This window comes from Heterodontus francisci, chromosome 11 (assembly GCF_036365525.1).
Source record: "Heterodontus francisci isolate sHetFra1 chromosome 11, sHetFra1.hap1, whole genome shotgun sequence".
In the NCBI taxonomy this organism is placed as follows: Eukaryota; Metazoa; Chordata; class Chondrichthyes; order Heterodontiformes; family Heterodontidae; genus Heterodontus; species Heterodontus francisci.
In genome coordinates, this window is record NC_090381.1 from 115,723,640 (window position 1) to 115,751,478 (window position 27,839).

The following is a 27,839-nucleotide window of genomic DNA, read 5'->3' on the forward strand; positions in this document are numbered from 1 at the left end:
TACCAGTAAAATCAGAAATATTCGAAATACTCAGCTGGTCAGGCAGCGTCCGTGGAGAGAACAGAGTTAACGTTCAAGGTCTGTGTGAATACCATTGTACACGTCCCTATGGTCGGCTTATGGGCATGGACACCCTAATATCTTTGTTCGATCACAATTCCCAGTCCCTTGCTATTTCGAAAGCGTTCTGATCTGTGATTCTTGGATTCAAAATCGATTGACTTTTTTTTCTACAATTCTTCCTCATCACAACTGTACAGCTGAGCGTTTGCTTCTGATCGTTGCTTCCAGGTTGGACTGAAAGCTATCAAATCTATCCCTGACACTCTTCTAACTTCCGGAGAGTGAAATTCGTCTTGGGCGGTAGTGTGCATTGAATGCTAGTGAACTGGCAGCACGTTTTGCACTCTGCTCAATTTTAGTTTCCATTAGCTTCAATTGAAACTAAATTAGGCTAGTAATAAAATAGAGCCTGATCCACGACCACCCAAACAAACCAAAAATAATTTGACCCTCTACCACTGTCTCGGGTTTGGCTTACATGGATGCCAATTTATCTCAGTAAAATCTGGCTGAATTAAGTTCTCTAGAAACTACCTTCTCCCATCGTCAAGTGACAGTGACGATCCTGACCTAATGGGGATAGACGGTCATCTTAGTGCTCGTTTAGTCATTTGTTGGTGCCATCTTCTTCCCAGAAGGTAGACTACATACGAATTTGCGAACGCACGAATTAGGAGCAGGCGTAGGCCACTCGGCCTCTCGAGACTGCTCCGCCATTCAAAAAGATCATGGCTGATCTGATTGTAACTTCAAATTCCCGCCAACTCCGATAACCTTTCACCCTCTTGCTGAGCAAGAATGTATCTATCTCTGTCTTTACAAAATTCAAAGACTTTGCTTCCAACGCCTTTTGAGGAAGAAAGTTCCAAAGACTCACGACCCTCTGAGAGAGAGAAAAAATCTCCTTTTCTCTGTCTTAAATGGGCGACCCCTTTTTTTTAAACAGTGATCTCCAGTGCTTGATTCTCCCACAACAGGAAACATCCTTTCCACATTCACCCTGTCAAGACCCCTCGGAATCTTATGTGTTTGAATCAAGTCGCTTCTTACTCTTCTAAACTCCATTGCATACAATCCTAGCCTGTTCAACCTTTCCTCGTTAGGCAACACGCCCATTCCAGGTATGAGTCTAGTAAACCTTCTTTGAACTGCTTCCAATGCTTTTTACATCCTTCCTTAAATAAGGAGACTAGTACTGTGCACAATACTCTAGATGTGGAGTCACCAATGCCCTATATAACTGAAGCATAATCTCCCTACTTTTGTATTCAATTCCCCTCGCAATAAATGATAACATTCTATTAGCTTTCTTAGTTACATGCCTACTAACCTGTTGTGATTCATACCTATAAGCTTCTAACAGGACTATACAGGCTAGATGTAGGGAGGATGTTGCCGATGGTTGTGGAGTCCCGAACCAGGGATCATAGTCTCAGGATACGGCTGTGCCATTTAGAACCGAGATAAGGAGAATTTTTTTCACTCAGAGGGTGGTGAACCTGTGGAATTCTCTACCACAGAAGGCAGTGGAGGCCAAGTCATATTCAAGAATGAGATTGATATATTTCTTAATGTCAAAGGGATCAAGAGATATGGGGAGTAAGTGCGAACAGGGTACTGAATTAGACGATCAGCCATGATCTTTTTTAAATGGTGGAGCAGGCCCGAAGGGCTGAATGGCCTGATCCTGCTCCTATTTTCTATGTTTTCTATGTCTATATGCACTAGGGCACCCAGGTCCCTCTGCATCTCAGAGCTCTGCAATCTCTAACCATTTAGATTCTATGCTTATTTTTTATTCTTCCTCCCAATATGGACAATTTCACCTTTTCCACATTATACTCCATTTGCCAGATCTTTGCCCACTTACTCAACCTATCTATATCCCTTTGTAGCCTCCTTATGTCTTCTTCACCACTTACTTTCCTACCTATCTTTGTGTCATCAGCAAATTTAGCAAGCATACCTTCAGTCCCTTCATCTAAGTCATTTATATAAATTGTTAAATGTTGAAGCCCCAACACGGATCCCTGTGGCACACCACTCGTTACATCTTTCCAACCAGAAAATGACATATGTATACCTACTCTCTGTTTCCTGTTAGCAAGCCAATCTGCTATCCATGCCAATATGTTACCTCGACACCATGAGCTTTCATTTTCCTCAGTAACCTTCGATGTTGCAGCTTATCAAATGCCTTCTGGAAATCTACGTGCAGTACATCCATTGGCTTCTTATATACACAGCACATGCTATCTCTTCAAAGAACTCCAATAAATTGGTGAAACATGAATTCCCTTTCACAAAACCATGTTGACTCTGCCTGATTACCTTGAATTTTTCTAAGTGCCCTCCCATAAAGCCTTTAATTATGAGTTTTAACATATTCTCTGTGACAGATGCGAAACTACGGAGACCCGTAGTTTCCTACCATGGGTCTCCACCTTTGTCTGTCCTGTGCTACCCTTACATATTGCACATAGGTCAACTGCATCCACTCCATTCTTTACATCATCCATGTTTCTCCTCTGCTTCGCTCTCCTATGTTTTTCATCGACGTTTCCTTCCAATAATGTTCTTTGTCTACCTTATGCTGTAATGATGTGGCCAAAATATTATATCTTTCCCTCTTTGATGTTATGCACTAATTTCTTCTTTTCTGCAGTCATTCCCAGCACTTCTTCATTAATCTTTCTGTCTGTGTAGGATATGCAAAACATCTTCCTATATATCCACATCTCTAATGCATTCGGTTTATCAATAGTCTCTTTCTATGTTGTTCATATCTCCGAGGCATATAACATAGATGACAAGATATAGCACATGAGGATTATTTTCCTAAGATTCAAATTCAATTTCTTTGATGTTAACACGTCCTTCATTGTGACAAAGCTGGCTTTGGCTTGAATAAAAAACAGAAAGTGCTGGAACAGTGGCGTCTACCCGGCAATGTGAAAAATTGTCAAGGTCTGTCATGCACACAAAAATCAAGAGAAATCCAACCCGGCCCTCAGTCTACTCCAGATCATCAGCAAAGTGATGGAAGGGGTCATCGACAGTGCTAACAAGCAGCACTTGCTCAGCAATAACCTGCTCAGTGACGCTCAGTTTGAGTTCCGCCAGGGCCACTCAGCTCCTGAGCTCATTACAACCTTGGTCCAAACATGGACAATAGAGCTTTACTCAAGAGGTGAGGTGAGAGTGACTGCCCTTGACATCAAGGCAGAATTTGACCAAGTATGGCAACAAGGAACCCTAGAAAAATTGAGTCAATGGGTATCGGGGGGAAACTCTCCATTAGTTGGAAACTCTCCATATCTTGCACAAAGGAAGATGGTTGCGGTTGTTGGAGGTCAATCATCTCAGTCCCTGGATATCACTGCAGGAGTTCCTCAGGGTAGTGCCCTAGTCCCAACCATCTTCAGCTGCTTCATCAATGGCCTTCCCTCCATCATAAGATCAGCAGTGAGGATGTTCATTGATGATTGCATAATCTTCAGCACCATTCGCGACTCCTAAGATACTGAAACAGTCTATGTTCAGATGCAGCAGGAACTGGACATTATTCGTGCCACACAAGTGCCAGGCATCCTGATAAGAGAGAATCTAATCATCTCCCCTTGACATTTAATGGCATTGCCATTGCTAAATCACCTACTGTCAACATCCTGGTGGTCACCATTGGCCAGAAACTGAACTGGACCAGCCACATAAATACTGTGGCTACAAGTGCAGGTCAGAGACTGGGACTGCTGTGGCTAGTAACTAACCTCCTGACTCCCCAAAGCCTGTTCACCATCCACAAGTCAAGAGTGTGACGGAATACTCTCCACTTACGGGTGTACCTACACCCCAAGGACTGCAGGGGTTCAAGAGGGCAGTTCACTACCAGCATCTCAAGGGCAAAAAGGGATGGGCAATAAATGCAGGCCTAGCCAGTGACGCCCACATCCAACAAAAGAAAAGAAAAGTACTCAGCAAGTCTGGCAGCATCTATGGAGAAAGAAACAGAGTTAACGTCTCAGGTTTGTGATGTTTCATCAAAATTGGCAAGGGTTAGAAATATAAAAGGCTTTGAGCAAGTGAAGAGGAGAGCGCAAGAAGAACAAAAGGGAAGGTGCGTCATTGGGCAGAGGGAAGGAGAGATTAAATGACAGAGTGTCACAGAACAAAGGCAAAGGGAATGCTAATAGTTGTCTTGAAAGACAGAATATTAGTCCAGAGAGAGTGTTAATGATAGAATAATGATCAGCTCTATCCAAAAGCAAAAATATGAAATGCAAGTTTAAGAAAGGTACATGGTTAAAAATTAACTTAAATCAAAATAAAATAAAATAAATTAAAATAAAATATTTCCTGTTAGGAAAACCTCCCCACCTGCCAAGACAAAGGCACACATGATTTCGCCACATGAACATTATAGCTTAAAATTGCAAGGCCTTGACTGGAAAGGCATTTGCATAGTAACCAGCAAAGTTGGAGCAAGGGTCAAAGGACCAGGCGCTGACCCATTCAACCAACGATGGACTTTTGGTTACCAGACGCCGAAGGTAGAGGGAGCTAGCATTCCAGGTTGACTGCTATGATAGCAGAATCCAAACAACAGAAGAAATGGTCAGACTAGTTTTAGTCAAATGACTAGCTGGCTGTTGAAATTTGAACTTCCAACAAGAGTCTTTGAAAATCAGAAGGCTGTCAGCTCCTGGACTGAAAACACCTGAATCCTGTCTGCCTGCCCATCTTCTTCCCACAGAACTGGATCTTATGAAAACACATATACTAAACTGAAAGAAGTACAAATATTATGCTGCTTCACTTAATGGACTATATGGGGATTCCGATGGTGAGGCAAGAGGAAGTAAATGGGCAGGTGGGGGGACGAGAGTTGGGGGTGATAAAGGAATGGACCAGGGTTCAGAATGATGACAGGGGAGGGGAAGATGTATTTGGTGGTGGCATCACGCCGGAATTCGCAGAAATGGTGGAGGATGATCCTTTGGATGTGAAGCCTGGTAGGGTGGAAAGTGAGGACAAGGGGAACCCTGTCGTGGTTCTGAGAGGGAGGGGAAGGGGTAAGTTCAGAAGTGCAGGAAACGGGTCAGACACCATTGAGGGCTCTGTCAACCAAAATGGGTGAGAATTCTCAGTTGAGGAAAAAGGAAAGCATATCAGAAGTGCTGTTGTGGAAGGTTGCATTATCGGAATAGATGTGTCGGAATTGGCAAAACTAGCTGAATGGAATGGAGTCCTTGCTACAACTCAACTACACTTCCTCACACTGTCCCCCTCCCCCCCCCCCCGCCCCCCCCACCGCCCCCTTTCCCCCACCCACAGTAGTGGTCCGACTGCAAAGACCATTTTTACTGTTAAGGTTTGCGCAAGTTGGAAAGAGAACTCTATCATTTTGAAGCGTCCTCTCTCACACACTTACCTCCGATGGCGTCTTACTGCAGCAAACATCTGCAAAGCCTCTCATTGGCCCTACATATTCGACTCCAGCCTCCAACCCCACACACACCGCAACCCCCCCACCCCAAATCCCCCCCCCCCACCCTCCACCCGCCATCTCGCCATTAATTGGCTATTCCAAGGAAAATCGGATTGAGTGACTGTTTCCCACACAGTGCGAGCTTCTGACTCATAAATGTGAGTCCGATGGCAGGATTCAGAAGGCTGCAGGGAAAATCTTGCACCATCTCTCCCTTTATTGCGTTGAATTGTAACAAACTATTGCCTCGAAGAATCACTAGACAGCTTTTTCCAATTACTTTTCCCTTTTTACATTAAGAAGTCGCCCTAGAACAAGGTTGTCTAACCTTTTCACATGATGTCAGGGAGCACATTGCAGCTTTTTTATCTTACATGGGGGTTCTGGTGAGACAATTTCAGAAAGATAAAGGCATAAAAAGTTATCTTACTATTAATCAAAACAACAATAAATGTGCACTTTTATGAAGAAGTTTTAACTGAGAAAATTTATTAATTGGCCTACTTTCTAATCACTATTTTGGACACGTATTTAGTTTGATACCGGGCTTTTCTTTGCACAAGTAGTCATGTGGAGTATTCCAGACAGATATTCATCAGTCAGAAGTGATTTTGATCTTTGTCTCTGTCTCTGTCTCTCCCTATGTTCCCCCTCTCTGTGTTGTTCCCCTCCCCCCGTGTCATCCTCGCACTCTGTGCCCTCTCCCCGTCCTCCCTTTCTCTGCACACCATCTCTCTATCTGTTTTTCTCTATCTATCTGTCCACCCCCTCTCTCTATCTCTCTCTGTGTCATCCTCGCTCTCTGTGCCCCCACCCCCATCCCCGCACCCTGTTAATCTGTTTCTCTGTCCCCCTCTCTCTTTCTAGCCCCTCTCTCCCTCTCTCTCTCACTGTTCTCCCTCTCTCTTTTTGTTTGCCCTACCTGTTCTCTCTCTGTCCCCCTGTCTATCACCCTCACTCTCTGTCCCCCCCTGCACTCCCCTCATCTCTTTCTCTCTGTTCCTTTCTCTCTATGTCCCCCCTCTCTCTCTGTCCCCTTCTTCCTCTTGTTCCCTCTCTTTACCTGTGTCTCCACTTGTCTTTTTTTTGCTCCACCCACACCCCCTCTCTCTCTGCACAGTTGCAGGGAGCGGGAGCTCTCAGCGTAGCAGCCTTGTGGTTGGTCAGATTTTTTTAAAATAGCGCAGTCAGTTTCGTAGCTAACAGCTGCTGAAGTAGGAACCATCTTCCCAACTTCGGATAGATTCGGGTATTTTTCCGGCAGACTTTAATAAAAAGTCGAGGAACTCCGAATCTGTCCGAAGTTGGGAAGCGGGTTCCTGCTTCAGCAGCTGTGAAGCTGACAGCGCCATGTTTTTTAAAAAGACCGCTCTGCAAGAAGACAAAGGGAAATATCCCATCTCCAGTCATGCACCCCTGGCGAATGTGCGGAACGGCCCGGGTACAGTTTACATTCGCGGACCGGATTGAAACCTTTGACTGCCGCATCCTTTTCCATGAGCCGTACGTTGGACAACCGTTTCCTAGAACTTTGAATATCTTAATATTTTAACAATTTACTTTTATGGCCTCTAGTTCAATTTTTGTTCTTGAGCCCTGATAGTTAATTAATCTCCTCAGACTGATGTTCCCATCTCCGTGGATAATTATGCTCAATCAAAACGCCACCCGTGTGCAGGCAATTGAGTATGGCAGAGGCTTAATTAATTTCCTGTGAAAGTATTAGCCTTCGGCTACAGACCAGGTTTATATATATGTTCCAACAGATGATCAGCCCATAGTCGAGTAGATGTGATTGTCAACTGCTCAAAATGCATTGCCGATTCTGTCTTATTTTCTTTTTCTGTACCTGTATTCTAGGGAAAGTTGATAAAGTTTGCAAAGTTGAAGAGAAGTTTAACTTGCCTGGATTGGTAAATGAAAGTTTGATAACAATTGGAGGGTTGTTCCCCATTCACTTTAGGGTTGTGGAGCCAGATTTAACATTTAAAACCCATCCGGAATCTCTACGCTGTGAAGGGTGAGTTTTAATTTACACCATAAGAATGGAGGTGAGGCATCTTTGCTTTTTATCATTTCCAAACTACGACAGTATTACCGAGTCGGCACACGACGCTCTCGACTAAATCATGACGTAATTTTGAATCGTACCGTAGTTGGTCATTAAAATGTAACCTAATCAATCTGGCGGACAGCCATAAAGGCTAAAGTGTGGCGAGTCGAAGAGACTTAGCAGTTGACAGGAAAAAAGACAAAGGCGCAAGGGAAGAGCCAACTGTGTAACAGCCCCGACGATCAAATTTTTCTGCAGCGCCTGTGGAAGAGCCTGTCACTCTAGAATTGGCCTTTATAGCCACTCCAGGCGCTGCTCCACACACCACTGAACCACCTCCAGGCGCTTACCCATTGTCTCTCGAGATACGGAGGCCAAAGAAGAAATCAATTGAACAAAAGATCTTCATTTGTATGACTTCAGGGGGCGAGGGTAATCAAAATAAGTTACAGCAATGTTACTTTTATTTAAATCCCCAGACGAAGGGCCACAACTTAAATTCTTTGGAAAAGACCTTAGGATTATCAGCGGATCTGTGATGACTCTGGTGATTCGCTGAAGCTAAACTTAGGATTTAAAATTCGCCAGGTTATTGAGAGAGGTTAGAAGATCCTGAGTTCTGAGGAATGAAGAGCAGGTGCCTGTAAGCCGTTCATAGTTGGAGGTTAGGAGAAATAAGTGAGGAAAGTTAAGTGAACACTGGACCAAGAAGTATTAATTGTGATAGATGCTAATATTATTGCAATTGATGCTGATGTTGATGTATTGAGTGGAAACAAGCGTTCCGTTGTCGATAAGTGTTGAAGGCTAACGGTGAGACAATTTCACCATCAGGGAAATCTTTTCTTCTATCCTACGCTAGAGCTGTAGAGAGGCATGGGACTGAATCAATTAAACAGCTAGAAACTGAAGGTGTGTTCCAAATCTGACGCTAAACAGAGCACGCTGGATATACTCAGCGCGCCAGCCGGTATTTCTGGAAAGAATTGATGAGCAAATGTTTCAGGTGCAGTCACTTCATTGGAGCTGGGTTGTTTATTTTGTGTGGTTCACTTTGGAGGCTATGCTAATATGTCAACTGGTTCCCATATATAGAACTAGCGTTAACCATGCCCCGCTCATTATAGAAACCGACCAATTTTAATTAAAGGAAAATCTGGCGTTTCCTGTAACGAACGCCCTGCTCGAAGTGTCACTTTATGCATGGAAGGTAAGACGTGTGTTTTCACGCGTGTGGCGAACAATAAGCCGCTAACACGTTAGCTAATGTTTGATAAACTGAATCGTTTCTATTAATTGGAAATTTACTTACATTCAATGTTTAACAAGCAAAGCATTATTACCGTTTCCGTGGTAAAATAAGGGAAACGAGAATTTAGTAAAGTATTTAGCATGATTATTGTCTAAAGAGCAGTCTGTTGCAGCCTATGTGTTTGCAGTTTATGGCAGAGGAGTACTCAATTAATGGATTCATTACTAGATGATGACATCATTGGGGTGGCATCAACTGCCTAGGCTCTAACCTCGAATTGATTAGCAAGTTTGCAGATGACACTAAGATTGGTGGAGTAGCAGATACTGAAGGGGACTGTCAGAGAATACAGCAGAATAGAGATAGACTGGAGAGTTGGGCAGAGAAATGGCAGATGGAGTTCAATCAGGGCAAATGCGAGGAGATGCATTTTGGAAGATCCAATTCAAGAGTGAACTATACAGTAAATGGAAAAGTCCTGGGGAAAATTGATGTACAGAGAGATTTGGGTGTTCAGGTCCATTGTTCCCTGAAGGTGGCAACGCAGGTCAATAGAGTGGTCAAGAAGGCATACGGCATGCTTTCCTTCATCGGACGGGGTATTGAGTACAAGAGTTGGCAGGTCATGTTACAGTTGTATAAGACTTTGGTTCGGCCACATTTGGAATACTGCGTGCAGTTCTGGTCGCCACATTACCAAAAGGATGTGGATGCTTTGGAGAGGGTGCAGAGGAGGTTCACCAGGATGTTGCCTGGTATGGAGGGCGCTAGCTATGAAGAGAGGTTGAGTAGATTAGGATTATTTTCATTAGAAAGACGGAGGTTGAGGGGGGACCTGACTGAGGTGTACAAAATCATGAGAGGTATCGACTGAGTGGATAGCAAGAAGCTTTTTCCCAGAGTGGGGGATTCAATTACAAGGGGACACGAGTTCAAAGTGAAAGGGGAAAAGTTTAGGGGGGATATGCGTGGAAATTTCTTTACGCAGAGGGTGGTGGGTGCATAGAACGCTTTGCCAGCGGAGGTGGTAGACGCGGGCACGATAGCGTCTTTTAAGATGTATCTAGACAGATACATGAATGGGCAGGAAGTAAAGAGATACAGACCCTTAGAAAATAGGCGACAGGTTTAGATAGAGGATTTGGATCGGCGTAGGCTTGGAGGGCCGAAGGGCCTGTTCCTGTGCTGTAATTTTCTTTGTTCTTTGTTCCTTCCCTAAACCTCCGCCGCTCTATCTCACTTTCCTCCTTTAAGACACCCTTTAAAACCTACGTCCTTGAACAAGTTTTTTTGGTGATCTGTACTAATCCTCCCTTATGTGGTTCCGCGCCAACGTTTGTCTGATAACGCTTCTGTGAAGTTATACTATGTTAAAGACGCCCTATAAATGCAAGCTGCAGGTGTTGTAAGAGGAGGTTTCGAATTGCCGTAATTTTAAAATCATTAGTGATAACTCATAGAGATGGAAATATGCATTGGTGCATTGCATTCTGTTCATTTGTATCACAATATTGATAGAAATAAATTGAAATTATGCTAAATCGGGTATATACGAGCTAGAAGCAGGAGTAGGCTATTCGGCTCCTCGAGTCTGTTCCGCCATTCTATAAGATCATGACTGATCTGTTTGTGGACGCAATTCCATTTTCCTGCTTCCCCGATACCATCTGACACCCTTGTTTGTCAAGAATCTGTCTACCTCTGCCTAACAAACACCGCTCTCCAGGGAAGACAGTTCCACAGACTCACGGCCCTCTGAGAGAGAGAAAAGATTCTCCTCATTCCTGTCTTAAATGGAAGATCCCTTATATTAAACTGTCTATGATGACTAGATTCTGAACTGAACAGGAAAAACAAACTATACATGTTAAAATATAATCCTGTGATCTTCCTTTTAGTATGTCATGTTCAACAAAATAGAATATGGTTTCACCTTTAGCTTCTGGCCCAGGAACCAGCGGAGGGCAGCGCCCGTCTATTTTATAATTGGCCCGATTTTCTTCTCCATTCACTTCACTGCCGAATGTTATCACTCGTTTTTTGCCAAGAGATGAAAGTTAAAATTACTCTCATTCATCTTGTCACTCAAGCAGTAAGGTAAATATTAGCAACCACCCCACCCCGCCCACCAGGAGTCAACAGATGACATTTTTCAGCAGATTTCCGACGTTTTGGGGAAGGTTTTTGGTTTTGGCGCAAGGGAAAAATTGGCAGATTGCCGATCGGTCCCCCGTTATACAACCTCCCAGATTTTAGTTTCTATTGACTTCGCTGTCTCACTCAAGCTTTAATTATATCGCTCACACCAATCGGCTAAAGTCAGAATCTTTTTTCTGGGCAGAAACAGAGCAATCGAATCATAAAGGAAGTTGTAACAAAACATGCAAGTCACAAAAGGGTAGTTTTTCTACTTGATACCTGGGTTTAAGCTGCTCCTGACGATCAGTAGACCATTAGAGAAAATTCTTATTTTCGCTGGAAGTGGTAATCAGGCGTTGTCCACAACGAGTGATAATGTCAGTTTTGCATGCGGTGGCAAATTGAAACTCCATCACAAATAGTATGATTGGACTGTATCGTAACAAACGTTGGGTCTGCTTGTCTAATCCGTTGGGCGAGTTCTGAATGCGCAAGCAGCAAATCCTTTGTTTTAATACCGAACATTGAAAGTTTGATGTGAAAATAGGCCAAAGCACATATCATGTTTTGTCCGCCAGGAGCCCATGTCTTATTATTAGATCTCGACCTTCCCCTCCCTCCACTCTTGATCTCCTACGTAAAAAAGTAAATTCCTTGCCTTAATCCACATAAAAATATCAAGCAGTGCTATTAGCATCTCGAGCTATCAACCGTGACTTCTCAACTGATGTGGATGCAGTTTCGTAGAAAGATGATGCTGAATAAATTAGCTTTTGACTTTTTTGTGAAGAGCACTTAGTGGGCACCAGTCATTTTATATATACATGTGTTTTCGTACTAATATGAAGACGTACTCAGGTAGAATATGTTGGTTAGTTTCAATTTCAGAGCATTTCGGTGGGTGCAGACAATGATATTTACGATAGATGAAATAAATAGAGACCAAAATCTGCTTCCAAATGTAACCCTTGGTTATCGGATCTTCGACTCCTGCGATACACATTTTCAGGCTCTCCGAGCTGCTGTTACGCTTATCAATGGGCAAGAGGATTCGGTGAGCGATTACGATTGTGCTCCTTCAACACTTGCCATCATCGGAGACTCTGGATCAACCCAGTCTTTGGTCGTAACACGAATGCTTGGACTTTTCAGAATTCCATTGGTACAGTATTAATAATGTATTTATACTGAGTTAAGGGAATTATGTTAATCTCCAATTTAGCAAGGTTAACTGCTAATGATATTTCTTTACTCAGTACAATTACGCTTCTAAAATTATCTTCTAAAAAGGCTTGGAGGGCGCGCACCTGAACTGCAGTAGTAAGGTTGCTACTGTTGAGCTCAGTACCTCTTGATTTAGGAACGAAACAGCCAATAAATAAAGGTGTTGTTACTGCGCAGCGTGTGTTTGTGAGTGCAACTTAACTAAAGTTTGACCAAAGACTGGTCTCAGTTGGAATGATCCTCCTGCCCAATCCCTTGTCAAGCTCTCTCGTTTCGCATGTGAAGAATGGCACCTCCGTGAAACTGTGGGCCTTGTAAGTGGAGTTCGTTATTTGCCAGCACCTTTAGAACGCAGGTGAGGGAGTGAAACTTAGAGCCTAACAGAATGTTAAATCTCGAGCTCCCAACTTTTCCGTGTTTAATTGATATTTACAAAAAGCATTAATGGGATAAATTTTCAACTTCCAGCCTAGATGTAAAATTGGCGTTCTTGCTCAGCAGCCCATCAGAGAACACACCCGATTTTCATATCCATTTCTGTTAATGGCACTCAGACCGTGTGCTTTTTATAAGTAGCATTTTCCTCCAACGCCGTTTTTACCCTCTAGCAGTAAGTTCAAAATTACTCATTGCCTCTCATTTTGTTTCTTGCGATAGTGTAAAATAGGCAATATCGTATCAGCCGCCGTTATCTCAGTACATCTGAAACAATGTACTTCTCGGGGATCATTTTAACGTTTGGCCATAATTCAAACAGGGTGTACCTGGTCGGGCCCCTGATATGCACCTCTGCTGATTTTTTGACGACGGGGCCGATCCCTTTTGCGCTGACCAAAAGTTTAATTTACCCCCCGTTATAATGCTACACGCCGTCTCCTTATGGCAGTGGAAGGAACATAGGAATATAGAGCCGGAGTAGATCTTTCAGCCCGTCGAACCTGCTCCACCGCTCACTCAACCTCAACGCTACTTTCCCGCGCTATATCCATATCCCTTGATGTCTTCAGTTTCCAGATATCTATCGATTTCAGTCTGAATATACTTAATGATTGAGCTTCCACAGCCCTCTGGGGTAGATAATTCCAAAGATTCACCACTCTGTGTGAAGAAATTTCTCCTCATCTCAGTCTTAAATGGCCTCCCCATTATTCTGAGACAATGTCCTGTGGTTCTAGACACACCAGCCAGGGGAGAACATCCAATCTACATCCACCCTGTTACGCCCTATAATAATTTTGAAAGATTCAATGAGATCTCTTCAAAAGAAATAGGTCGTTGCAGTTTCTGTTAAGTTGCCAAACAAACAATTACATGTCGCTGGCGCAGACGCTTCATCATAAAAGGGCCTATTATTGGCGGCTATACTTCCTTCAACGACTCAAGAAAAGATTGCCAAATATTTTCATTAATATGGCGAGGAATCAAATAGTCGTTATAGAGCAAACTCGCAGTATCTCTCTGTACAGCTAGACTTATAAGTAAGGCGTTGAAAACTTTCATTGAAATATTTCATTCCTTCTCTATGTTAAAAGGTAGCATTGTCATAAATATCAAGTTTCATCAGGTGCAGTTGATTCTCACTTTCGTCTTCTGCAGGTTAGCTACTTTTCAACTTGTGCCTGTCTGAGTGACAAGGCAGAATACCCGGCGTTTCTTCGAACAGTGCCAAGTGATTATTTTCAAATCAGGGCTTTAGCACAGCTTGTGAAGCATTTTGGTTGGACCTGGGTGGGAACAATCGCTGGAGACGATGCCTACGGTCGATATGGTATTCAGATGCTCAGTGAACAAGTTGAGGCTTACGGAGTGTGCATCGCTTTCTCTCAAACTATTCCAAAAGTGAACACGAAGGAAAAGATTGAAGCGATAGGCAACACCATCCAGAAAAGTCGTGCCAAAGTAATACTTGTCTTCGCTATTGAACAAGACATGGCGCGCGTGGTTCAGGAAGTAGCGCGTCAAAACATTACAGGAATCCAATGGATAGCGAGCGAAGCGTGGGTGACGTCAGCTATGCTTTCCAGCCAGGACAATGCAATTTTGACCGGCACTTTAGGGTTTGCACTCCGTAGGGCGCAGATACCAAACCTTCAACAATTCCTCCAGAAGATCCACCCTTCCACAGCTTCTCAAAATACTTTTGTAATCGAGTTTTGGGAAACTTTATTCCATTGCTCATTACAAACATCGGGAAATGGCACAAATCAGTGTACGGGATCAGAGGACTTAGAAACCCGCGTAAATATATATTCCGATGTATCGCAACTCAGAGTGTCATACAATGTATACAAAGGAATCTATGCAATAGCTCATGCCCTTCACGATCTCTTCTTTTGTGAAAATGGGAAAGGGCCGTTTGGAAATAATAGTTGTGCAAATACGGTGGATATTAAACCATGGCAGGTAAGAGATCAGTGAGATCATTAAAATGACTCTTGTATAAAATATCCATGGTGAGGATATTTTATGTAAAACGAGCCAACCTTCCAGTTTAATACTTTGTGTCTGTCTTCACAGCTGATGATAAAAAAACGTAACGGAAATTGTAGAGAACCAAGGATCGAAGGAGATTGAGGAAAATAAAGAATATATTAATACAGAAAAAGTAATTGATTAATTTCTGAGCCTAAAAGCGAGAAAATTCCCTGGCCTACATTACCAAGGTTTTTACAGGAGGTTGTTACACAAGATTGGGGATCATGGAATTGAGCTAACATGGTAGCCTGCTTCACGGACCTAAAAGAGGGAATCGGAATAAATGGGCCCTTTCTGGGTTGATGGGTTATGCATATTAGAGTACCAAAGAATAGGTGACTGGACTTCAGCTATTTACAATCTATATCAATGGCTTAGAGAAGGGAACTGAGTATAAAGTATTCATCTTTGCTGGCAATACAAAGCTAGGTGGGAAGGTAAGCTGTGAGGATGATGCAACAGGCTGTACAGGTTAACTGAGTGGGTAAAATTGTGGCAGATGTAGTAAATATGGGGAAGTATTAGATTATCCACTTTGGTAGGAAAAATAGAAAAGCTGAATTCCTTTTTCAAAGGTGAGAGACTAGTAAATGTTGGTACATAGAGGGATTTGGGTGCCCTTCAAGTGAATCACAGAAAATTAATATGAAGGTTCAGGAAGCAATCACAGTCAATTGACATGTTATCCTTTATTGTAAAGGATTGGTGTGTAAGAGTAAGGCAGTCTTGCTGCAAATATATAGGGGCTCAGTGTGAGCACGCTTGGACTATTGTGTACAGTTTTGTGCATCTTACCTAAGGAAGCATATACTTGCCTTAGAGCGGAGCACCCAAGGTTCATTAGCTTGATTCCTGGGAGGAGAGGGTTGTCCTATGAGGAGAGATTCAGTAGAGAAGGCCTATAATCTCTGGAGTTCAGAAGAATGAGATCTCATTGAAACCTTTAAAATTCTTAGAGTGCTTGATGGGTGGTAAATGCTTAGAGGCTGTTTCCCTTGGTTGGAGAGTCGAAAACAATTGATCATAGCCATAGGCGGTAAGCCAGTTAATACTGAAATGAGGAGAAATTTCTTCACTAAGAGGGTTAATTAACTTGAGAATTATGTGTACCAGAGGGCTGTGGATGCTCAGTCGTTCTGTATATTCAAGACTGAGATCGATAGATTTTTGGAAACTAAGGGGATCAAGGGTTAGGGAGGCAAAATGTAATTAATATAGATTGTAAAAGGTCAACAATTAACTAATTGAAAGCTGGTGCAGGCTCGATGGGTGTATGGCTTTCTCCTGCTTCCATTTCTTAGGTCCTTAATATGTTTTCATTTCCTTCAAAAAGCTCTTGCACTACCTGAAGCACGTTAACTTTACAGACAGAATTGGAGAGGAGGTGCTATTTGATGCAAATGGAGATCCTATCCCATCCTATGATTTAATCAACTGGCAGAGAGATGCCGATGGTTCTGTTCAATACGTGACGGTGGGCCAGTTTGGTGGTTCTCTTGATTCCAATCACAAGCTCCAAATAGAGGAAGGAAATATTGTTTGGAATAATGGGAAAAAAGAGGTATGTCTACTCGAATATAAAAACAAGAAATGCTGGAACCACTCAGCAGGTCTGGCAGCATCTGTGGAAAGAGAAGCAGAGTTAACGTTTCGGGTCAGTGACCCTTCATCGGAACTCAGTATGTCTACTCGATGTCTGAGTTCAATATGTTCCATTTTTCTGATTGTCCATGGTTAATATAATAGTGTTGATAAATGTCAATTATCTGTTTTACAGTAGCAAATGCTCAATGTGATTGTACATTTCATGCAACAACACGTGAGTACTTTACCATACATGACTGCTGTGCATGACTTGATGTGATCCTAATAAAAACGAAAGAAGAAACAGAGTTTGAGTAATTATATGGTGCTTTTGATGACCTCCAGACATGCCAAAGCGCTTTACAGCCAATTAATTACTTTGAAAGTGTAGTCACTACAAAAAGAATTGTACATCTCACTCTCTACAGCTTGAGTGCTTGAGTGCGCAGAGTGTGAAGAAGGGAGTTTGGTGAGTGACGGGATTTTAAGGGTTAATCTCTCCTTAAAGTCTAGTTTTTGTTTACATTTAGCAGTTAACTAAAAATACTGATTACGTTAAGAGGCGAGTTAAGTTTCCTTCAGTTTTAAATGGGAATAGACAAGCTCTCTGGGAGTAGCTGTAGCGAGTTAATTGGGTATCTTGCTTAAACTGGTTTCTGACGTCTCGCAGAGCTCCAGCAAAGTTGACTCATCATTGTTTTTCAGAGTACAAATTCAGGGGTCTCTAAATGCTGTTTAGCTGCACTGCGTGCTGCTTGAGTGCACATAGTATGAAGTAACGAGTTTGCTGAATTCAGTGAAGAGGGGAACTATACATTAATTAAGAAAAATAAATTTAATTTAATTAACACAATAAAGGTGGTGGGACAGGTGATGTGTCGCGTCTGCAGTATGTGGGAGCTCCTAGATGCCATGTCAATCCATGGTAACCACATCTGTAATAAGTATCTGCGACTTGAGGAGCTTTGGTTCAAAGTAGATGAGTTGGAGGCCGAGCTGTGGGCATTGTGATACATCAAGGAGGGGGAAGGTTACCTGAGCATTTCGTTTGACGAGGCAGTCGCATCTTTTGGGATAGGGTCATCTGATTTAGGCAGTGATCAGGGACAGGAGCATGTGTCTGCGAGTCAGGCAGATAAGGAGATCGCAAAGGTGGGAGTAGAGCAGCCTCAGCCCTTGAAATTGAGCAGCAAGTTCTAGGTTTTGCAGCTTGTATGGACAAGAGTGAGGGCTGTAGTGTAGATGAGCAGACTTACCATGGCACGATGATATAGGAATCTATTCAAATGGTGTGAGTTAAAAGGAATGTCGTGGTAGTAGCGAACAGTGTAGTCACAAGAACAACAGTACACAAGAAATAGGAGCAGAAGTAGACTGTATGGCCCATCGAGCCTGCTCCGTCATTCAATAAAATGATGGCCTACATTGGGCTTCAATTTCACTTTCCCACCTGCTCCCTATATCCCTTGATTCCCTACGAGACCAAAAATCTATTGATCCCAGTCTTAAATGTATTCAACGATGGAGCATCCATAACCCTCTGGGGTAGAGAATTCCAAATATTCACAACCCTTTGAGTGTAGTAATTGCTCCTCATCTCAGTCCTGAATGATCATCTCCTTATCCTGAGACTGTTCCCCCGCTTTCTAGATTCACTGACCAGCCGAAACAATCTCTCGGCTCCTACCCGATGAAGCCCTTTCAGAATCTTCTATGTGTTAATTACATTGCCTCTCATTCTTCTAACCTCCAGAGAATATAGGCCCAATCTACTCAGCCTCTCATCATAGAACATCCCCCTTATCCCTGGAACCAATTTAGTAAATCTTTGCTGCACCACCTCCAGTGCAAGTATATCCTTTCCTAAATGCGGAGACCAAAATTGCACACAGTATTCCAGGTGTGATGTCACCAAAACCCTGTCCAATTTTAGTAAGACTTCTTTATTCCTGTGCTTCAATCCCCTTGCAACAAAGGCCAACATGCCATTTGCCTTTATAATAGTTTGCTGTGCCTGCATGCTAACTTTATGCGTTCTTGTATGAGTACCCCCAGTGTCTCTGATCATAACACTTACCAGTTTCACACCTTGTAAAAAATATTCTGCTTTTCTATTTTTATGGCAAAAGGGAACAACTTCACACTTCCTTACATTATACTCCATTTGCCATCTTGTTGTCATATCACTCAACCTGTCCATATCTCTTTGCAGCCTCTCTATGTCCTCCCCACAGCTTACCTTTCCGTCGAGCTTTGTATCATCAGCAAACTTAGATACATTACTCTCTCTCTCTCTCTCTTCATCTAAGTCATTAATATAGAGTGTAAATAGCTGAGGCCCCAGCACTGATCCTTGCAGTACCCCACTATTCACTGCCTGCCAACTTGAAAATGCCCCATTTATGCCCACTCTCTGCTTCCTTTCTGTTAACTAATCCTCTAGCCACGCAAATATATTACCCCCAACACCATGAGCCCTTATCTTCCCTATTAATCTTTTATGTGGCACCTTATCAGGGGGATAAACACTGGTTCCTGCAGCTGAGAGCGAGAGTCCAGAAGGCTGTGTTGCCTGACGTTGCCAGGGGCATCTGCTCAGGGCTGGAGAGGAACTTACAGTGGGAGGGGAAGGATCCAGAGTACGTGGTTCACGTAAGTGCCAAGACATAGACAAGACTGGGAAAAAGGTTTTGCACAGGGAGTATGAGGAACAAGGCACTAAATTAAAAAGAAAAACCTCAAAGGTAATATTCTCCGAATTACTACCTGAGCCACCTGCAATTTGGCATAGGGCAAATAAGATTAGCCAGATGAATGCATGGCACTGAGACTGGTGAGGGAGAAGTGGCTTCCAGTTCATGGGGCACTGGCACAAGTTCTGGGGAAAGTGGAGGCTCTACCGTTGGGATCGAGTTCACCTGAACTGTGCGTTCTGGGACCAATGTGTTAATGAGTTGTACAACTAGGGAGGTAGGGAGGGCTTTAAACTAAATAGAGAGTGGAAGAATCATGTAGGGGAAGACTGAGTAAATTAAATGGAAATGACAATGACTATGTTCAAGGTAAGGTAATGATGATCAAAGTATGGCAGGAAGGGACAGTGGTTACAAACTTAAGAGAGTGTCATAGTTTACAAAAACAGTGAAACAACTGAATTAAGGGCTTTGTATCTGAGTGCCTGCAGCATTTGTAATAAAACAGATGAACCGTCAGAGCAAATTGAAATTCATATGTACAATAGCCATTACAGAGAGGTGGCTACAAGAAAACGAAAGCTAGGACCTGAATATCCAAGGGTACTTGACATTCAGGAAGGACAGTAAGCTGGGAAAAGGTGGCAGGGTAGTTCTTTTAATTAAGGAGGGCATTAATACTGTCGTGAGAGATGACCTTACTTCTAAAGATCAAGACGTAGAATCAGTTTGGGTGGAACGAAGAAACAGAAAGGGGCAGAAAACATTGGTCAGAGTTGTTTATAGGCACCAAACAGCATTTGTAATGTAAATCACAATATAAAGCAGCAAATTAGAGGTGTGTGTAACAAAGGTAATACAGGAATCATGGTGGGCTTCAATCTACATATAGACTGGGTAAACTTTATTAGTATTACGGTTGTGAAGGACAAATTCTTAGAATGGATGTGAGATGGTTTTCTAGAGTATTATGTTGAGGAACCAACGAGGGAACTGACTGTTTTAGATCTCATATTGCACAATGATAAAGGGTTAATTAATAATCTTGTTGTAAAGGAGCCTTTAGACAGGGGTGGCCATACATATGATAGAATTTTACATTACGTTTCAAAGTGATGTAATTCAATCAGAAACTAAGGTCTTATATCTAAGCAAAGGAAACTATGAAGTTATGAGCAGCAAATTGGCTATAGTGGATTGGGAAATTACATTAAAAGGTATGACAGTAGACAGGCAATGGCGAACATTTAAAAACTAATACATAGGTAACAACAAAAATACATTCCATTGATGCACAAAAACCAAGTAAAGAAATTGTTGCAACCATTGGCTAATGAAAGAAATCAAGGATTGTATTATGGCAAAGGAAGATGCGTATAAAATTGCCCAAAAAAAGTAAGCCTGAGGGTTGGGAGCATTTCAGAATTCAGTAATAGGGAACCTGTTTGGGTGGAGCTAAGAGACAATAAACATTGGTGGAAGTTGTTCATCAGCCACCATACAGTAGTGGTAGTGTTGGGCATAGCATTAATCAGGAGATTAGAGAAGCAGGTAACATGTAATGGGTGACCTCAATCTGCATATAGACTGGGTAAACATAATGTGCCCTAATGCTGTGGAGGGCGAGTTCCTGGAGTGTGTTAAGGATGGTTTTCCAGAGTAGTATGTGGAAGAACAGGCTATTTTAGATCTAGTATTATGTAATGAGAAAGGGCGAATTGAAAATCTTGTCGTAAAAGAACCTTTAGGGATGAGTGACCATAATACGATAGAATTTTACATTATGTTTGAAAGTGAGGTAGTTCAATCTGAAGCCAGGGTGTTAAATTTGAACAAAGGAAATTTTGAATATATGGGGGCAAATTGGCTGAGGTGGATTGGGAAAATACATTAAAAGGTATGACAGTACAGAGACAATGGACAGCCTTTAAAGAAATATTACATAGTTTACAGTAACTATACATTCCTTCAAGGCACAAAAACCCCAAACGTAAACACAGTCAATCCATGGATAAAAAAAGAAGTTAAGGATTGTATAAGATTAAAAGAAAAGGCCTATAAAGTTGCCAAATATAGTAATAAAGCTGAGGATAGGGAGGTTTTTAGAATACAGCAAAGGAACTGATAAAGAAAGGGAGAATAGAATATGAATGTATGCTAGCAAAAATATAAAAACAGACTGTAAAAGCTTCTATAGGTATGGAAAAAGGAAACGTTTGGCTAAGGCAAATGTGGGTCCGCTACAGGCAGAGTCAGGAGGATTTGCAATTTATTTTATTTTTTAGATATACAGCACTGAAACAGGACTTTCGACCCAACGAGTATGTGCCAAACAACAACCACCCATTTATACTAATCCTACATTAATCACATATTCCCTACCACATCCCCACCACCTACCTACACGAGGGGCAATTTACAATGGCCAATTCACCTATCAACCTGCAAGTCTTTGGCTGTAGGAGGAAACCAGAACACCTGGCAGAAACCCACATGGTCACAGGGAGAACTTGCAAACTCCACACAGGCAGTACTCAGAACTGAACCAAAGTCGCTGGAGCTGTCAGGCTGTAGGTTTAACCACTGTGCCACCCTACTGCACCACTCTGCCACCCTAAAACGTGAATAGCAGTGAATGGTTATGATCCATCGACCTCTAGGTTATGGGCCCAGCACGCTTCTGCTGTGCCACTCTGCTAATGGGTAATAGAGAAATGGCAGAGAAGCTAAATGATTACTTTGTGTCTGTCTTCACTGAGGAAGATGCAAGAAACCTCCCAGAATTAGAAATCCAAGGGATTAAGGGGAATGAGGAGTTGAAGGAAATTAGTATCAGTGAGAAGGTTGTATTGGAGAAATTAATGGGGCTGAAGGTTGATAAGTCCCCAGGACCTGATATTCTACATCCCAGAGTGTTGAAAGAGGTAGCTATGGAGATAATGGATGCATTTGGATCGTCTTCCAAAATTCTATGGATTCTGGAGCGGTTCCTGCAGATTGGAAGGTCGCAAATGTCACCGCACTATTTAAGAAGGGCGGGAGAAAGAATAAGTCCCCCACAGGAGGTTGGTTAGCAAAATTAAAGCAAATGGGATAGGAGGTAATATATGGATTCAGGATTTGTTGACAGGCAGAAAACAGAGAGTAGAAATAAACGGGTCATTATCACGTTGGCAGGCTGTGACTAGTGGGGAACCACAGGGATTAGTGCTTGGGCCCCAGCTGTTCACAATATATAATAATGATTTGGATTATGGGGACCAAATGTAATATTTCCAAGTTCGCGGATGACACAAAACTATGTGGGAATGTGTGTTGTGAGGAAGATGCAAAGCTGCTTCAAAGGGATTTGAAAAGGCCTAGTGAGTGGGCAAGAACCTGGCAGATGGAATATATTGTGCAAAAATGTGAGGTTATCTTCTTTGATAGTATGAATAGATGTGCAGAGTATTTCTTAAATGTTAAGAGATTAGAAGTGTCCTTGTTAATAAGTCACTGAAAGCTAACATGCAGGTGCTACATGAAATTAAGAAGGCTAATGGTATGTTAGCCTTTATCGCAAGAGGATTTGAGTGCAGGAGTAGGGAAGTCTATCTTCAAATGTATAGAAACTTGGTTACACCGCGCTTGGAGTACTGTGAGCAGTTTGGTTCCCTTACCTTGGGAAGGATATTATTGCCATAGAAAAACTGCAACAAAGGTTCACATTTGGTGCAGCAGCTTTGACAGAAGCAGAGGTGCGGAGCGAAATTGCAGCTGGGAGGTCAATTTCAGTGTAAGTTAAAGTTAATTCCCATTTGTGTTCGGAGCACCAGGGGACTGCTGGGTAAGTAAAAACTATATATTTGGGCGGTGGCTGTACCCGAGACACTACACGTGTAGTGTCTCCCACCCACCCTCCTCCTCTAACCAAAAAAAAGGACTCTGGTGTGTTGATGAGGTAAGCTTTTTATTTAAAAAGTTCTGTCCGTCGGATTGCTAAGCTAACAAGTTTTGACTTTTTTTTTGGTTTTTCAGTAGATTTGTTGGGAATTTAGAATAGTGGGAATGGAGGATAAGGCAGTTGTATCTTCCTCCTGCGGAATATGGGAGGTAAAGGTCGCCAAGAATGTCCCTGCTGACTGCATCTGCGGGAAGTGCACCCAACTCCAGCTCCTCGAGAACCGCGTTAGGGAACTGGAGCTGGAGCTGGATGAACTTCGGATCATTCGGGAGGCGGAGGGGGTTATTGAGAGGAGTTATGGGGAGGTAGTTAAACCTCAGGTAAAAGAAGTAGGCAGATGGGTTACCGTCAGGGGAAGGAGAGGGAACCAGCAGGCAGTTAGGGATCCCCTCTGGCCGTTTCCCTCAACAACAGGTATACCGTTTTGGATACTGTTGCGGGGGACGACTTACCAGGGGTAAGCAATGGGGTACAGGTCTCTGGCACAGAGTCTGTCCCTGTTTCTCAGAAGGGAAGGGGGAAGAGGAGCAGAGCATTAGTCATTGGGGACTCCATAGTTAGGGGAACAGATAGGAGGTTCTGTGGGAACGAGAGAGACTCACTGTTGGTGTGTTGCCTCCCAGGAGCCATGGTATATGATATCTCGGATCGTGTTTTTGGGATCCTTAAGGCGGAGGGGGAGCATCCCCAAGTCGTGGTCCACATAGGCACCAACGACATAGGTAGGAAGACAGATGGGGATTTAAGGCAGAAATTCAGGGAGCTAGGGTGGAAGCTTAGAGCGAGAACAAACAGAGTTGTTATCTCTGGGTTGTTGCCCGTGCCACGTGCTAGCGAAGCGAGGAATAGGGAGAGAGAGGAGTTGAACACGTGGCTGCAGGGATGGTGTAGCAGGGAGGGTTTTGGTTTCCTGTATAATTGGGGCTCTTTCTGGGGTAGGTGGGACGTCTACAAACAGGATGGTCTTCACCTGAACCAGAGGGGTACCAATATCCTGGGGGGGAGATTTGCTAGTGCTCTTCGGGGGGGGTTTAAACTAATTCATCAGGGGAATGGGAACCTAAATTGTAGTTCCAGTGTACAGGATGTTGAGAGTAGTGAGGTCAGGGATAAGGTTACAAGGATGCAAGAGGGCACTGGCAAGCAAGAACTTGGTTTAAAGTGTGTCTACTTCAACGCCAGGAGCATCCGGAATAAGGTGGGTGAACTTGCAGCATGGGTTGGTACCTGGGATCTCAATGTTGTGGCCATTTCGGAGACATGGGTAGAGCAGGGACAGGAATGGATGTTGCAGGTTCCGGGATTTAGATGTTTCAGTAAGAGCAGAGAAGATGGTAAAAGAGGGGGGGGGGGGGTGTGGCATTGTTAATCAAGGAGAGTATTACAGCGGCAGAAAGGACGTTTGAGGACTCGTCTACTGAGGTAGTATGGGCCGAGGTTAGAAACAGGAGAGGAGAGGTCACCCTGTTGGGAGTTTTCTATAGACCTCCGAATAGTTCCAGAGATGTAGAGGAAAGGATAGCGAAGATGATTCTCGACAGGAGCGAGAGTAACAGGGTAGTTGTTATGGGGGACTTTAACTTTCCAAATATTGACTGGAAATACTATAGTTCGAGTACTTTAGATGGGTCAGCTTTTGTCCAGTGTGTGCAGGAGGGTTTGCTGACACAGTATGTGGACAGGCCAACCGGGGGCGATGCCACATTGGATTTGGTACTGGATAATGAACCCGGCCAGGTGTTAGATTTAGATGTAGGTGAGCACTTTGGTGATAGTGATCACAATTCGGTTAGGTTTACCTTAGCGATGGGCAGGGACAGGTATACACCGCAGGGCAAGAATTATAGCTGGGGGAAAGGAAATTATGATGCGATTAGGCAAGATTTAGGATGCGTAGGATGGGGAAGGAAACTGCAGGGGATGGGCACAATCGAAATGTGGAGCTTATTCAAGGAGCAGCTACTGCGTGTCCTTGATAAGTATGTACCTGTGAGGCAGGGAGGAAGTTGTCGAGCGAGGGAGCCGTGGTTTACTAAAGAAGTTGAAGCGCTTGTCAAGAGGAAGAAGAAGGCTTATGTTAGGATGAGACGTGAAGGCTCAGTTAGGGCGCTTGAGAGTTACAAGCTAGCCAGGAAGGATCTAAAGGGAGAGCTAAGAAGAGCAAGGAGAGGACACGAGAAGTCATTGGCGGATAGGATCAAGGAAAACCCTGAGGCTTTCTATAGGTATATCAGGAATAAAAGAATCACTAGAGTTAGATTAGGGCCAATCAAGGATAGTAGTGGGAAGTTGTGTGTGGAATCAGCGGAGATAGGGAAAGTGTTAAATGAATATTTTTCGTCAGTATTTACAGTGGAGAAAGAAAATGTTGTCGAGGAGAATACTGAGATTCAGACTACTAGGCTAGATGGGATTGAGGTTCACAAGGAGGAGGTGTTAGCAATTTTGGAAAGTGTGAAAATATATAAGTCCCCTGGGCCAGATGGGGTTTATCCTAGGATTCTCTGGGAAGCCAGGGAGGAGATTGCAAAGCCTTTGTCCTTGATCTTTATGTCGTCATTGTCGACAGGACTAATGCCGGAAGACTGGAGGATAGCAAATGTTGTCCCCTTGTTCAAGAAGGGGAGTAGAGACAGTCCTGGTAATTATAGACCTGTGAGCCTTACTTCGGTTGTGGGTAAAATGTTGGAAAAGGTTATAAGAGACAGGATTTATAATCATCTTGAAAAGAATAAGTTCATTAGCGATCGTCAGCACGGTTTTGTGAAGGGTAGGTCGTGCCTCACAAACCTTTTTGAGTTTTTCGAGAAGGTGACCAAACAGGTGGATGAGGGTAAAGCAGTGGATGTGGTGTATATGGATTTCAGTAAGGCGTTTGATAAGGTTCCCCATGGTAGGCTATTGTAGAAAATACGGAAGTATGGGGTTGAAGGTGATTTAGAGCTTTGGATCAGAAATTGGCTAGCTGAAAGAAGACAGAGGGTGGTGGTTGATGGCAAATGTTCATCCTGGAGTTTAGTTACTAGTGGAGTACCGCAAGGATCTGTTTTGGGGCCACTGCTGTTTGTCATTTTTATAAATGACCTGGATGAGGGTGTAGAAGGGTGGGTTAGTAAATTTGCGGATGACACCAAGGTCGGTGGAGTTGTGGATAGTGCCGAAGGATGTTGTAGGGTACAGAGGGACATAGATAGGCTGCAGAGCTGGGCTGAGAGATGGCAAATGGAGTTTAATGCGGAAAAGTGTGAGGTGATTCACTTTGGAAGGAGTAACAGGAATGCAGAGTACTGGGCTAATGGGAAGATTCTTGGTAGTGTAGATGAGCAGAGAGATCTTGGTGTCCAGGTACATAAATCCCTGAAAGTTGCTGCCCAGGTTAATAGGGCTGTTAAGAAGGCATATGGTGTGTTAGCTTTTATTAGTAGGGGGATCGAGTTTCGGAGCCACGAGGTCATGCTGCAGCTGTACAAAACTCTGGTGAGACCGCACCTGGAGTATTGCGTGCAGTTCTGGTCACCGCATTATAGGAAGGATGTGGAAGCTTTGGAAAGGGTGCAGAGGAGATTTACTAGGATGTTGCCTGGTATGGAGGGAAGGTCTTACGAGGAAAGGCTGAGGGACTTGAGGTTGTTTTCGTTGGAGAGAAGGAGGAGGAGAGGTGACTTAATAGAGACATATAAGATAATCAGAGGGTTAGATAGGGTGAATAGTGAGAGTCTTTTTCCTCGGATGGTGATGGCAAACACGAGGGGACATTGCTTTAAGTTGAGGAGTGATAGACATAGGGCAGATGTTAGAGGTAGTTTCTTTACTCAGAGAGTAGTAGGGGCGTGGAACGCCCTGCCTGCAACAGTAGTAGACTCGCCAACTTTAAGGGCATTTAAGTGGTTATTGGATAGACATATGGATGAAAATGGAATAGTGTAGGTCAGATGGTTTCACAGGTCGGCGCAACATCGAGGGCCGAAGGGCCTGTACTGCGCTGTAATGTTCTAATTCTAATTCTAAAAAAAAAATTCTAATTTCTGATGAAGGGTCACTGACCTGAAACGTTAACTCTGCTTCTCTCTCCACAGATGCTGCCAGACCTGCTGAGTATCTCCAGCATTTTTTTCTTATTTCAGATTTCCAGCATCTGCAGTATTTTGCTTTTATTGTATAAAGGTTCACCAGACTTCTTCCCGGGATGGCAGCACTGTCTTATGAAGAGAGATTGGGGAAACTGGGCATGTATTCTCTCGAGTTTCGAAGAATGAGAGGTGATCTCATTGAAAGCTACTAAATACTTAAAGGGATAGACAGAGTAGATGCAGATAAGATGTTTCCCTTTGTTGGGGTGTCTTGAACCAGGGGACTCTATTTCAAAACAAGGGGGAAAGCCACTTAGGACAGAGATTAGGAGAAATTTCTTTACTCAGAGCGTTGTGAATATTTGGAATTCTCTACCCTAGAGGGCTGTGGAAGACCAGTCATTGAGAATGCTTAAAGCAGAGAGTGACTGATTTCTAAATACAAATGACAAAAGGGAGTATGAGGATATTATGGGAAAAGGCCTTGAAAAGGGTGGCTCAGTGGTTTGCACCACAGCCTCACAGCTCCAGCGCCCTGGGTTTGGTTCTGGATACTGCCTGTGCAGAATGTGCAGGTTCTCCCTGCGACTATGTGGGATTCTAGTGGGTGCTCTGGTTTCCTCCCACAGCCAAAGACTTGCAGTTTGATAGGTAAATTGGCTGTTGTAAATTTCCCCTAGTGTAGGTAGGTGGTAGAAGAATTGAGGGAAGGTGGGGATGTGGTGGGGAATATGTGATTAATGTAGGATTAGTATAAATGGGTGGTTGATGGTCGGCACTGACTCAGTGGGCCAAAGGGCCTGTTTCAGTGCTGTATCTCTCTATGACTCTAAGTGGTTGATCAGCCATGATTGT

The 27,839-nt window shown here is 43.3% G+C and overlaps 1 protein-coding gene across 1 annotated transcript in view; it reads left to right on the forward strand.

The window, feature by feature from the left end:
- The first annotated feature begins 2,661 nt into the window (after positions 1-2,661).
- The window catches only part of LOC137375093 (extracellular calcium-sensing receptor-like), a 49,369-nt gene continuing 24,191 nt past the window's right edge, over positions 2,662-27,839 (forward strand). Inside the window, exons 1-6 of the mRNA XM_068041721.1 lie at positions 2,662-2,765; positions 6,856-6,992; positions 7,412-7,571; positions 11,872-12,157; positions 13,816-14,622; positions 16,028-16,255. Of these exons, the coding sequence (XP_067897822.1) occupies positions 2,662-2,765; positions 6,856-6,992; positions 7,412-7,571; positions 11,872-12,157; positions 13,816-14,622; positions 16,028-16,255 (1,722 nt within the window). The remainder of the gene's footprint in view (positions 2,766-6,855; positions 6,993-7,411; positions 7,572-11,871; positions 12,158-13,815; positions 14,623-16,027; positions 16,256-27,839) is intronic.